General features: G+C 35.0%; 2 protein-coding genes across 7 annotated transcripts in view; both read right to left on the reverse strand.

The window, feature by feature from the left end:
* The window catches only part of wdfy3 (WD repeat and FYVE domain containing 3), an 88,921-nt gene extending 81,913 nt beyond the window's left edge, over positions 1-7,008 (reverse strand). The window contains exon 1 of one of the 3 annotated variants that reach the window (XM_067408166.1): positions 6,809-7,008. Coding sequence is in view for 1 of the 3 variants with exons in the window: in XM_067408161.1 (XP_067264262.1) it covers positions 3,353-3,381 (29 nt within the window). In the remaining 2 variants the exon portion in view is untranslated. Of the gene's footprint in view, positions 1-3,352; positions 3,519-6,808 lie in introns of those variants that run through there. The other 2 variants (XM_067408161.1, XM_067408167.1) reach the window with 2 other exon arrangements.
* A 187-nt stretch (positions 7,009-7,195) lies between these two features.
* Positions 7,196-12,888, reverse strand: si:dkey-193c22.1 (uncharacterized protein LOC567837 homolog). Of its 4 annotated transcripts, none has more exons than XM_067407002.1 (11): positions 12,760-12,888; positions 12,540-12,584; positions 12,342-12,429; positions 12,211-12,250; positions 10,623-10,772; positions 10,418-10,538; positions 9,995-10,207; positions 9,836-9,919; positions 8,950-9,091; positions 8,656-8,818; positions 7,196-8,354 (listed from the first exon to the last, which is right to left on the reverse strand). In XM_067407002.1, coding segments are annotated over exons 4-11 (1,104 nt in total). In that variant the 5' UTR covers positions 12,213-12,250; positions 12,342-12,429; positions 12,540-12,584; positions 12,760-12,888; the 3' UTR covers positions 7,196-8,125. The 4 variants fall into 4 exon arrangements, with proteins under 4 accessions (XP_067263103.1, XP_067263101.1, XP_067263100.1 ...); XM_067407000.1 differs by having other exon boundaries at positions 12,780-12,836; XM_067406999.1 differs by having other exon boundaries at positions 12,540-12,888.
* Between the last annotated feature and the right edge of the window lie 690 nt (positions 12,889-13,578).

A 13,578-nucleotide genomic window follows, 5' to 3' on the forward strand; every position in this document is an offset into this window, starting at 1 on the left:
CCAGACTAGGTAAGCAAGCAAGGACAATAGCGAAAAATGGCAGATGGAGCAATAATAACTGACATGATCCATGATATCATGATATTTTTAGTGATATTTGTAAATTGTCTTTCTAAATGTTTCGTTAGCATGTTGCTAATGTACTGTTAAATGTGGTTAAAGTTACCATCGTTTCTTACTGTATTCACAGAGACAAGAGTGTTGTTATTTTCATTTTTTAAACACTTGCTGTCTGTATAATTCATAAACAACTCCATTCTTTATAAATCTCTCCAACAGTGTGTAATGTTAGCTTTAGCCACTATCAAACTCATTCAGAATCAAATGTAAACATCCAACTAAATACCATACTTACGCGATTAGACATTTTGCATGATAAACACTTTGTAAAGATCCATTTTGAGGGTTATATTAGCTGTGTGAACTTTGTTTATGCTGTTTAAGGCAAGCGCGATCTCCGGGGGCAGGGAGCACGAGAATTTAAAGGGGCCGCAGCCTGAATCGGTGCATATTTAAAGATGCCCCAAAATAGGCAGAATCTATGGGGTATTTTGAGCTGAAACTTCACAGACATGTTCAGAAATAGGACTATGGAATAGGACTAGCGTCAAAAAAAAAAAAAAAAAAAATCCTCCAAACAAGTGATTGTACTGAACATAAGAGTTACTTGTGTAAAAGCCACAGTAAAAGTACATAGAATAAACAAGTAGTAAGATCTGGTTGATGAGTGATGATCTTCCAATTCTGTTTCAGTTGTGCGCACCTATTCTATGGAACATGGTAAATCAAGATCTGTCAATCTGTGCGATCAAACTAATCCAAGTGCACCCCAGCTGTAAAACAGAGTCCGATTGGTCTCTACTTATCGTCCCTACCGATCATACCCACCAACCACACCCAAGATCCAGTTTCTGTCGGTGGAACTTTCAAATTATGTTGGAAAACACAGAGTCATGATCCTGGAAGATCAATAGCTTTAGCCAAGCAGCATGTCATGTAAATCCATGATCTACACATTGTCTTATGTTGTGTCTGGGCTCGTTCGAGACCACCTGCTCTAAAAGATATGTGATCTACTATGGTTTACTAACCATGTGTATACTGTTAACCATGCGTATAAATGTAAAGTATGTCGGTGGTACGTTTATAACAGACTGCAACGGTTGGAGTTAAAAATCATCATTTGTTTTCTATTGAAGAACAAAAGTCACCTACATCTTGGATGCGCTGGGGGTAAGCAGATAAACATCAAATTTTCATTTTTGGGTGAACTATCCCTTTAAGTGATGGACATATTCTCACTGTAAAGCAAAGATTCAAAGCTTTAAAAAGACATCTGTTTTGTGTTGGTTAAGCAAGTGGTTGTTAAGTAATGTGATAACTTAAATTGCACCCCCCACTTCAGACTAAGAGGTTAAGGTTAATGATTAATTGATTAAATGAAAGTCTGTTAAAAATAAGGAATGATTAATGTATTTAATTTATACAGTGAAGAATATGCAGTGTTATTTACATTTGTTTACTTTATTTCTGAACCTGAAAACTATGAAACCCTACCTAAAAAGCACTGTTTATTTCATATGCATCTTTGTTATGTTGGCTTGCTGAATATTAAATGGATCCAATCCATGTTCATTAGAATTTTTTTGATGATGCAGCAGCAATAAACTAGCTAGTATAATTTAATGCAGATGTTTTTGAACTTTGCTGATTTAAAACATGATCAAAATACTATCTATTTAGATAATAAAATTTCAAATAAGAGAGCAAGTGACAAATATCGGCATCGGCCAATAATTGTTTGTTCAAATCGGTATCGGTGCATCCCTAATTATAAATATTATTATGAAAAAGTTGTGCTGCTTAATATTTTTGTGGGAACAGTGATATATTTTTTCCAGGATTCTTTGATGAATAGAAAGTTCAATAGAATAAAAAATATTTTGTAACATTATAAATTAGTGTAATGCATCCTTTCTGAATAAAAGTATTTATTTCTTTCACAACAATTAAAATATAATCTTACAAAAAAAAAAAAAAGTTTCAAACATTAGTATCCTACTACAAGGTTGTTGGAATTGACAGATTTACTACTAACAACTAAGCTAATTACCACATATATATCATTTTTAAGTTCTTGGAAGATGCTTTTGAACCAAAAAGACCTCAAATATTTAGTTTAATTATACTTACACAATACAAGTTAAGATTTACTAACCCTCAAGAATCAACAAGAAAATACAAGTGAAAAGCTTATACCATGCAGTGCTCGATACAAGAAGAATATCAGTACAAGATGCAACACTAAACAAAACCAGTACAAAAGCAAAAACGTTTACAGAGAATAAAGTTGCAATGTTGTATCATTTTTAAATTGAGTATAGTAAGAGTCTCCTGTGAAATCATGCAGGCAGTAATTTAGCATTCAAACTCCAACCTGATGATTGACAACCTACTACTTACCTAAACTCTGAAACCTTAAGGTCATATTTAAAAAAAATAAACAAAGATATTACAACTTTTTGCCCTGCAAAAACATCCTTTAATCACCATTTAGCTGAAATCTTCTCAAGTCAGTATATCACTGTTCACAGGATGACACATAACCTGGTGGCGTAATAATAACTGTAAACGGTAACAACCTGAATTGACACGATCCAAAATAATGATATTATTATTAACCATCGTCACTGGTTACCCCACACTCAAATCAACGTGTACCTCTTGAATTCAAAAGCTCTTTCTGTGTAAATCACAGTGTTGAATGAGTCAGAGTCTGATGAAGCCCTTGGTTTCAAACGTGTCTCGACCTGATTTGCAATGAGCAGCCAGAAACCAGGTGCTTGAAGTCTTCCAAAAAAAAAAAAAAAAAAAAAAAAAAAAAAAACACAATTCCCAGAAAAGGATGACAGCCAGCCAGGAAGAAGCAGTGAAGAAATCATTTACGCCCACAGTGCCTGATGAAAGATGCTTATTACTTCAAAAAAAAATGTATATGTATAACCCTTTCTTACATCTGAAACTCTCAGCAACCTCTTGTTGCTCCACGGCATCATTTCTCCGGGAGAAACGGCACCACTAGCTGTGCCATCTGTCATTTTCCAACTCATCTGTTATACCTTCAACAGTCTTTAATTATATAAAAACTATGACAGCACATACAACAATCTCACGTGGCATCCAAAAATGTGTAATTCTCTAAGCGAAGCGCTGCCAGAAACCTCAGCAGAAAGTAAGAAGCCATTTCTAGACCACCATCGCAGCAAATAAATCCACGACACACGGCTCTAAACTGTAAACAAACGCCTTGTCACCATGGAGACATGCTGATCAAACATGTTTTTTTCCATACCTACTGTTCTCCCGGTGCTCTGCAAGCATCCCTCGTTGTTATACAGACGTAATTTCGATCCAGAGATTGCTGAGAAAATAACCTATGTTGTATGTGTCGACGAGAAAAAAAAAGAAAGAGAGAAAGCAGAGGACGCTGTGGGAGCGAGTGCCGATTCACGCACTTCGCTGGCACTGCCAGGAGACCTGTGCACCAGAGAGCCAAGCAGCCTGCAGGGACTGGCACAGCTGATCCTCCCTGTCACCAGCTCTACCACGTGGCTACATCATAGGGGGGTGACCAGTGTCATACCAGGAGATACCAAATCGGCAGTACAGGGGGATCCATCAATAACATTTAAAGAGCAGATGGCGCTTATGAAATGATCACGCTGTAAAAAAACAAAAATCGATCAACAGATCAGGGTAATAATAACTCTCTAGTCTACATAAGAGAGCTCTGGATATTTTGAAAAGGGGAAGTCAGTCATCTGATTCTGAGGATATACACACTGTGTACTAACTGAAAACTAGAACATCACCTATGAAATAACCTGAACCACTCAAAAATATCCAACATCTACAATCCAGAGATATCACTGACGATTCAAATATTACGTAAAGGGCCTTATCAAGCGGATATGAAAACAATAATGGCACAAAGAAAAATCTGATTGCAGCAAAGCGCTGAAGAACAGTCTGAGGACATGAAGATCAAACCCAGCTCACAATGACACAAACCGAGAGAATCTTTGTTCAAAAAGCACAGAGCTGACGCTTAACCTGGAGAAGGGCTTTACTGGCACTGAATCATGTGACAAAATGCTTCGGCTAAAGTTCTTTGCATATAATGCGAGTCATGTTTCTAACAATGTCATTTGGCAACAGTAACAGCTTGAAGTCTGTATTGTGTTAAATATCATATGTGTAATGTGTGACCTACGCTGGGTGCTGATTCACCGCTCAATAATACACACTGAGCACATGACAAAACACACTCAATTAGACTGACACCCGAGTAGTATAGTTTTAGATATCACAACATAACATGTGGAAATAAATCTAAAATGTTATGGTTTCACACACATATATGTACATGGGTCAAAGACATTTTTTAATCACACTTTTAAGGCGTCTAGAGGAATTACAGGTGCATCAAACCCTGATTTTATGGATTAACAGTTTTTTATGGGACCACCTACAACATGTGCTGGTGAATGGTAGAAAGTCTGAAAATGTGGTTTTAAAAACTGGTCTCCCCACAGGGATGTGTTTTATCCCCAATTCTTTTTTCTATTTATACAAATGAGATAACCTGCTATGATGAAAATTTGATGCTTATAAAATATGCAGATGACATGGCACTGGTGGGATGTGTGAAGGTTAAAATTATTGGTGAGAAACAAGCATCTCTGGGATAGTGGAAAAGTTTAAAAATTAGTCTTTAATATGGCATAAATAGATTTTTCGTTGTAAATATCCCTGACAAGATTGTTCCACTGAATGACATTTTAGTGGGTGTCTTCTGTAAATCATGGTAAAAATGTATATTTAATTTTTGCTCAAAAAACAAACAAATTAAACAGGACAAATTCTGATGTATTGAACAACAACAACAATTCAAAGCTGTATTACACATTTCATCTTTGACCCTAGTATAAAAATATTCAAATTAATATGATTTGTGATACTGGAAGTCCCTACATTTAGTAATAAATGTTTTAAAATAATATAAATGGCTTCATTTGTTATGTGAGATATGATCATAATAACTGCATTTAACGGTTGTTTTAAATGCGTTTTACTTGAAAACAACAGCACAGAAGCCAAACCTGAAGTTAATTATGCTGAAAAAATTCCAGAGCATTTACTCCTTTTCACTTCATTTTCACCATTTGTTTTGAAGTATTGAGTATATAATGGGTACATTTCCCTCTCCATTTCCTGTCAAGCAATATCGATGTACACTTGCTTCTTATGCTAAACTGAACATTATTGCTCCCTGCATATCTCACTTAAGATTTCCTTTAGTTATACATCCTGTGTCAAGTTTTTTGTTTTTTTGTTTTTACATTAGATTTATATTTCCTAAATGACTCTTAAATGTGATTCTCTAGCTACTGTAATACCATCATGTAATGACATTTAAGATGCATTTACATTGACAAAGAGTAATGACAAAAAAAAAAAGAAAAGAAAAAGGTTTGTAAAAGAACTTGGCCTACAACAAATAAAAGTCAAACAACTTTAAATAGTAAAGATAAAGAAAAACTGAAAAATAGGTTTATAGCTTCTAAACAGGGGCAATTTAGGTCATGTGTGAATGATTTGGCCCCAAGCCAATATTATGATGGCTCTGGGATAAAATCACAGGTTGAATGACTTGCACAATACGAACAGGTGGTTTGTTTATATATTAAAACCACAAGAACAGTCCGTCTCTAATCTTATTCACAGTTCTCTATACCCTGACCAAAACACACAACACAAATTAAATGGCATATAAACGAGCAGCCTGAAAGTGTGGAGGCCACACACAGCTGTTCGTGAGTCCATGACCTCTACCTGATGCAGCTGTCCACCACTTCACATCACACTGTGTCCCAATCAATCACCACGGCCTCCATATCACAACTTATGATGGCATTACTGGGATTAGTTTCAGCCTTCATGAATGTCCATGTGTAATGTTTGATAGATAGACAGACAAACAAATGATCCAGTGTGAAAAATTGGGGTACATTATCAGCCAGACAGTAAACACTACACAGACTTTACCACATATAGTCTAATAAACACAGAAAGGTAATGATTACGTTATACACAATTTATAAAACGAACACCCTTTATTTAGAACAAATCGACAAAAAGGAAATAATGACCATGTAAAAATAGGAAAAGGAAAATGGGAATTACATGAGCGAGCAGCAACACACAAGAACCAGACTAGAAAACATATTATATTATATTATATTATATTATAATTATATTATATTATTAGTAAACTGACATGAACCACACATAAATTGAGTAGTCAGGGATGAGGCGGTATCTTCAGTGACAGTACGACAATAACAGCTCACCAAACATCGCCTAAATAACCCCAAAAGAAGTCATAATAATCACGCATATGATTAACTCCAGGTCTACAGTAATAAACGATCGTATTTGTGAATTTTCTCCACATGAGTGATTATTCGCCTGCAGCTAGCAGGCTAGCGGAGTCCTCCTATCCTAGCCACAGCTAGCCAGCCCCGGCTACACACAACCAATACATGCCGAACTGAGCGCTTCATTTTCACACAGCTGGACTGCATCGAATGTCATTTATATAAACCAGATAACATATTTAAATTTCTATAAAGAAGCAAAAAAGGAGAAAGGGAGCTGTATTTTGGAGGAAGGAAGCTAGCGCCAGTATGCAGTGTGTATGTGTTTTGCATGTCTCCAGTGTATCCGCATATCCATGAGAACTCACCAGACCAGCCGATGTGTTCAAGCGTCAGTGAGAAGCGCTCTAAAGAGATCCTCTTGCGCTCTTCCCATCCATATTTCACGGGTGATGCCAGTGCTTTCTGACGCGGTTACTGGTTCTGATATATCAGCTAGCTAGTGGCCATATTTAATCCTCGACATCCCAAACAACACAGGCTTGAGCTCGTCCCAGCTCCAGCGCTACTTCAGATCTCAGCGGTGTGGGAGACGCTGCCTCTCAGTGTTTGCGTTAGTACTTTAATTACACGGGAAACGGTGACACCTGCTGGCCAGAACCATGCAGTTATGCGTTTCATTTTGGAGGATAGTTTTTTTTTGTTTGTTTTTTTTACTCTGGTCAGCAAGGTAATAATCGAAGACCAATTTAGCAGAATTTACAGTGTTTGTTTAATGCATTTTACTGCCACAGCAGTAAAAGAAGAAAGAAATGTCAATTTCACATGATGCTGATGTTACAGTTCTAGTGCAATCAATATGTAAATAATATATTGACTTGTAATGCATGTATATTTAATCAAACACGTTTCTCAATAATAATAGATCATACACCTGTGCTATAACTTTATGTTACATCCATTGTAACTGAATTACATTCATACGATATCATAAGCATATGCCCCCACATTAAGAAGCAGTTTACTTATAAGGTAAATATTCAATGCTGGTCTCAACACCTGTTCTTGGTAACAACACTTCATCATATTCATGACAAAAGCAAATATAAATCAATAACATTTCAACAGCATGCACAGCTGAAGCATATGTTATTTAATCTAAGATCACATGGCATCAACTGTGTCTTAAACAAAAGAAGGTCAATATCCAAATAACCAATTCTGTAATTAGAACACAAAAAGAAACATTTATGTACGATTTAAATAAATATTATGTAAGAAGTTACACATAAAATATATGTATAAGAATACAGTATTTCTCTATGCATACATGTATTATATATTTAAATACAAAACAATTGTAAATTTTCTTTTATTCATTAATTCTTCCTGTCTTAACTGGAACAATCTCCTTTCATTGCATTTAATTACACTTTAAAAGGTAGTTTTTAAACAATGTTTTTTTTTTTTTTTTCAGTTAACAAGCACAGAACTAACATTTTCATCTTATTAAACACATTTTGATGGAAACTTAAACATTTAAGAAAAAAACATATCTTTAGAACTTGAATGTAAACTTACAATACAACTATAAAGAACATACAATGACTTAAGGATAATGACTGTTTGGCACATTGGAAAAAGATATTAGTAATTTCATGACTTCATGAAAAATATTAATCAACCTAACCCTGAAATTTACTGTACTCCTGTTTAATACAGCCATAAACAGTATGGTAAAAGTGCCTGTCCGGAGCCATAAGGTCAGTGACCATCTCGGTGTGGTTCATTTTAGGTATTAGATAAAGAGACATACTGACAGAAAGAGAAGTGAGGAGCTCGGAGAACATCACTGATGATTCCACCGGAACTATGATGTCATTGGTTCCATGGAGCAAAGCCACTGGAGGAACTCTGCATGGAAATCATAGCAAATCATAAAGCGTTTACTGTTAATTCTACAATGATATAATGAACTGCTCTGACCCTAACAAAGCAGCTAACAGAGAGCTTCATTCAACAGCCTGACTGTATTCTGCATCTTTCTGTACTGTACTCATGACCTTTACCTGATAAACTGCATTGGCCAAAAAAATAGCAAACAGATGAAAACATCTTACAATTTATTATAGTGATACAAACAATACAAATGAATGTATTGCTGCTTCAGCTGTTGTTAATGTGAAAATAGAACTATGCAATAACAATGTCATACCGTTTCAGCTGATCATTGTTCAATTTCTTGAGTAGTGATGTTGGTGAATAATAATCAAAGTTCTCCACACCATCCATAGCTTTGTGCATAGTTGACACATATTCAACAGCCCGCATTTTCTCATGCTTATAATGGTCCATTATACTGTAAACGCCACTCAGACCTATTCCAACAGCAAAAATCACAACATGAATGATCAAATTTTTTTTTTCCTATATTAACAGGGCAACTGCTATGCTAAATCATAAACAATTATAACACAAGAAACATAAAAAATCTGGAGCATTGATTTACCTATGATTCCTTTGATGGCAGCTACAAGACCTCTCTGTTTGTTGGTCTCAATGAACAATTCTTCTACATTGTTCACCAGAAACAGTGTGGTAATGGCACACAGATGAGCTCCTGCTGAATGACCTATCAATATTATGTTGTCCTGCATTAAAAAAGGGGCAGGGTTCAGAATTAGATGTAGATTTATATATCACTTTAGCCTAGGTGAAACTGTTTTATTGCTTACAAAATAACAGAAAATATACACTACCATTTAAAAGTTTGGGTTCGCTAAGATTTTTCAAAATGTTTTTTAAAGAAATCTCTTACTCATACAAACATACAGTAAAAACAGTAATATTGTGAAATATTGTTGTTTTCTATTTTATTATATTTTAAAATGTAATTTCATTCCTGTAATGGCAAAGCTGAATTTTCAGCATCATTACTCCAGTCACATGATCCTTCAGAAATCATTCTAATATGCTGATTTGGTGCAAAAGAAATCATTTCTTATTATAATCATAATTAGAAAACAGTAGTGCTGCTTCATATTTTTGTGGAAACAATTATACATTTTTTTAGGATTTCTTGATGAATAGAAATTTCAAAAGAACAGTATTTATTTTAATAGAATTGTTTAACAATATAAAAGTCTTTACTGCCACTTTCAGTTCATTAAATGCATCTTTGCTGAATAAAAGTATTAATTTATTTCCAAAAAAAAAAAAAAAAAACTCACCTAAAACTTTTGAATGGTAGTGTACAATGGAAGCACTTTAAATTATATTAAATATTGAATTAAAAAGTGCATTGAGTAATGCTAAACTGTTAATGTGGCAACTGTGATGCAATTTTAACAGTTTTTACACCTTAACATTTTAAGTTCATCAAACAGGAAACTTACTTGATCAAGATTGAACGCGTGTCCCTTTTCTCTCACCCACAGCAAACTGTCACTAATGTCTTGAATCATATTTAACACATTTCCCTAAAAACAAAGCACACATTAAAAGACAAACCACACACAAACACAGTAAATGGTAAATATTTATAGGTGGTTTACCTTTGGATATATGGAATAATCTGGACAAATGACGGAGGCATTAAGCTCTTTTGCCATTTGTAAGGCTAACAGGCAGTAAATAGAGCGGTCTCCTGAACCCCAGGCTCCTCCATACACAAATACGACCACCGGTACAGGAGCAGCATCAGAACGGCCCGTTCTTGGTGAATAATATAAATCTAGCTTATTCCCTCGGCGGCCAAAGGTGATGCCCTAGAAGAGGACAGAAAAACAATGAAATAGTATAATAGAAACAAGTGCATTTTTTAAATATTTTAATATTACAATTCATGTTGCATCACAAAACTAAAACTAGACGTAGCTTTGTTTCTCTGCAGATCTGTACTGTAAAGCTCAGTTCACTGTGGCTAAATAAACCACATCCTTTCTTAACATTAACAGGAATATAAAAATAGTACTAACTTTCACATAGTGCTTGTTATTTTTGTCATTACTGTACCACAGTTTCCACTGAAAATACAGTTTGCCATACTGCAGATACTTCAGCATTTCAAGCACAGCTCTTGTCAGGCAGTATATGCGTCTGCAGGGAGTGCAAGAAACATCGGCATCATTAAAAAGTCCACAGTAAGTGTAGAGTAGCATCAAAATGTTAATGCTATGTCACCTTGGTTTGACAGCCTCTAAATATTTTTGGTACCCTGGTTTACTGGGCCAGCCATAGAGCCACTGGGCAACCAGAGAGATACTGTAAGGGAGGCCCACTAATAATGCCCCTGCCACCAATGGAAGAGAGAGATAGCACTTCAATGCAATCCTGAAACAGAAATAAACAGAAAGCTGTGCGGAAGAACTACAACATCATTTGTATTACATTATGGTATAATATTACAGTATAATGGACATTCATTGTGTGTACTATTCACCTGAACTATTTATGACTCTTGTATGACAATATTTTAACATGATAATTATATAATTTTGTTATGTTATGCCAGCTACTGGTAAATTGTTTAATGTTTATGCTCAACAAGGCTGTATTTATAAATTTCTATTTTAATATATTTTAAAATGTAGTTTAATCCTGTAATGGAAGTGAATTGTCGGTCTTCAGTGTCATGATCCTTCAGAAATCATTCTAATATGCTGATTTGTGGCTCAAGAGACATTTCTTATTATCAGTTTTGAAAACAATTTTGTTGCTTAATTAGGTAACACTTTATTTTAAGGTATTTTAACTAGTTGCTTATTAGCACGCATATTACTAGAATATTGGCTGTTTATTAGTACTTGTTAAGCACATATTAATGCCTTATTTGACATGACAAGACAATATTCTACATCCTTAATCCTACCCAATACCTAAACTTAACAACTACCTTACTAACTATCAATAAGCAGTAATTAGGAGTTTATTAAGGGTAAAGTCATAGTTAATAGTGAATGTGTTCCCTATACTAAAGCGTTACCTAAAATGATTTATTTCTTTAAATGTAATATTTTCTGTCCGCTAGAGGTCGCTAGAGTCGCTATTCAAAACAAAGGCGTAGCTTGATGACGGCAAGTTTGAGAGCGGAATTTTGGGACATGTGGTCTTCACCTCAACGGACGGTGCAAAAGAATAGGGATAAGACTCGGGAAGAAATCATGTTCATGGATGCAATTATTAACGTTACTGTAGTATGAAGCAGAGCAGGACCGAGTGTTGTGGGAGCTGAACGAGGCCGCTGGAGCGATTGCGCAACACACGCCTCACGAGCAGCAGAACTGTTATTATCATATGGTTATTATGACAGTCGCCGCCGCCACTTCTGCTTTTCCGGTCATGAGTATGATGTAATGCAGCTCTGTTTATTGTATTAGAAAGTGCTGAAAATGAGAGTGTTACTCTGTGCATTCGCTCGGTGGCTGCTGTGAGACAGTTGTTCCCTTGACTATTAAAATGTGTAATATTTTAAAGCGTCTTTGGCGTTTCCATGGTTTCTACAAAATAAAACCGGAAACCGAGGGTAACGCGGGTAATTGACAGGCGACTCCTCACACGTCCCGGTGCCTTGGTTAAAATTGCAATTTTATCGTAATTTACAAATAGTTGGAAACATTTGGGATATTGTAAGTACTCAAGTGAACAAAATATATAACACTGGCCTAGTGGTTTTTGGATATTTTACTGCAAAAATATTACATATTGCACCTTTAAAAATCACCTCAAACAATGTATGATCCTTATGACATTATTTTAACATGATACTTACATTATTGTTTTTGCCAGCAGCTGGTTGTTAGTTCTAATATCTGGAGTAGCAAAAGGACAGCGATTATAATATATACATATACATATATGCATAGAATCAGACACTATTTCAGAAAGCTATTAGAAACCTACCCAGGAGAGCGACTTTATTCGATATTGTGTATTCTTAATGTCGACAGCGCCTCCTACATGAAGATACAGTCGGTGGGCTCTCTTCTCTCTTTATCCAAAAGGATACACATACAATTACTTTTAAAATATACAGAAACGTAACGGTTACTGACATTGAAGAGAACAACAACCGTGTGCATGAAGTCTCTGACAGCTTACCTTTCGTGTTAGCTGTCTACAGCAAGACTTTCCCATTACAATTTTCTTTAAAACGTAAAAATTCGTAAGGCTTGATTATGCATTAAAAATAGCAAGCTGAGCAAAATAAACATAGTTGACATTGCATCTGTTACATAATGACTGTATCCTGGATTTAGCTACATAATAAAAGATAGTTCAACATGTATTGTAAACAGAACATTAGTGGTGCAAAGAGTACATTGTGTCAAGGCAGATCACCTGCAGATGACAGTGTCCCGTAAGCCCAGATGGATGCGTTCGCATGTACTTCCTGACTGTTTCTTTTAGCATGCGCAGATAGCATTCTGTGTTTCTTATTGGCTCGTTGGCTCACTTGGGCGGGACAAATATGTTTGTCTGTCAACTCTCAAACGCGCACAACATCCTTTCAGATAAAAATGACGTCCACATTTATCTATAAATATATAAATATATTTTAACGTTTATTAGTATTAGGCTGTACGCTCATGATTTAACTCACGATAATGCAAACACTTGTTTCTCTCATTGGTTTAAAAGCTTGTCATTTAAAAGGATTTTCCTACTGATGTCCAATCAGCACACGTGCATTATAATTATACAGCAGACAGTTTTATCCTACACAACTTATATTTTTTATATTATCATTTTATTACATTTAATATAATTACATTATCTCAAAATATCATTCTCTGTCATAATAAACTAACGTGAATGGTTGACTGAATTGGAGGTACTTTGTTGGAATGTTACTAAAACACAAATATGTTGCTATGACTGTATTTTTAATGTCAAAGCATTGATTTTTATTATAGGTATATATTGTTTTCGGTTGGTTACATAAAGGACACAATAAAACAATATATTAAAAAAAAAATCACCCTGCCTTGCCTTTATATTTGTTTGCTACTTTTCAAATGCATTATTTGTATATATATATATATATATATATATATATATATATATATATATATATATATATATATATATCTATATATAGCTTGACTGGAAATTTTAAAAATACATACATGCAGGCTAA

Source organism: Chanodichthys erythropterus, chromosome 13, assembly GCF_024489055.1.
Source record: "Chanodichthys erythropterus isolate Z2021 chromosome 13, ASM2448905v1, whole genome shotgun sequence".
NCBI lineage: Eukaryota > Metazoa > Chordata > Actinopteri > Cypriniformes > Xenocyprididae > Chanodichthys > Chanodichthys erythropterus.

What these genes read in the sequence shown, in the direction of transcription:
- si:dkey-193c22.1 (XM_067407002.1), bottom strand. An exon ending in TTAGAGGCTGTCAAACCAAG is followed by an intron (nt 10,539 to 10,622) that starts GTGACATAGCAT and finishes CACTCCCTGCAG; the next exon opens with ACGCATATACTGCCTGACAA. An exon ending in ATAACAAGCACTATGTGAAA is followed by an intron (nt 10,208 to 10,417) that starts GTTAGTACTATT and finishes GTCCTCTTCTAG; the next exon opens with GGCATCACCTTTGGCCGCCG.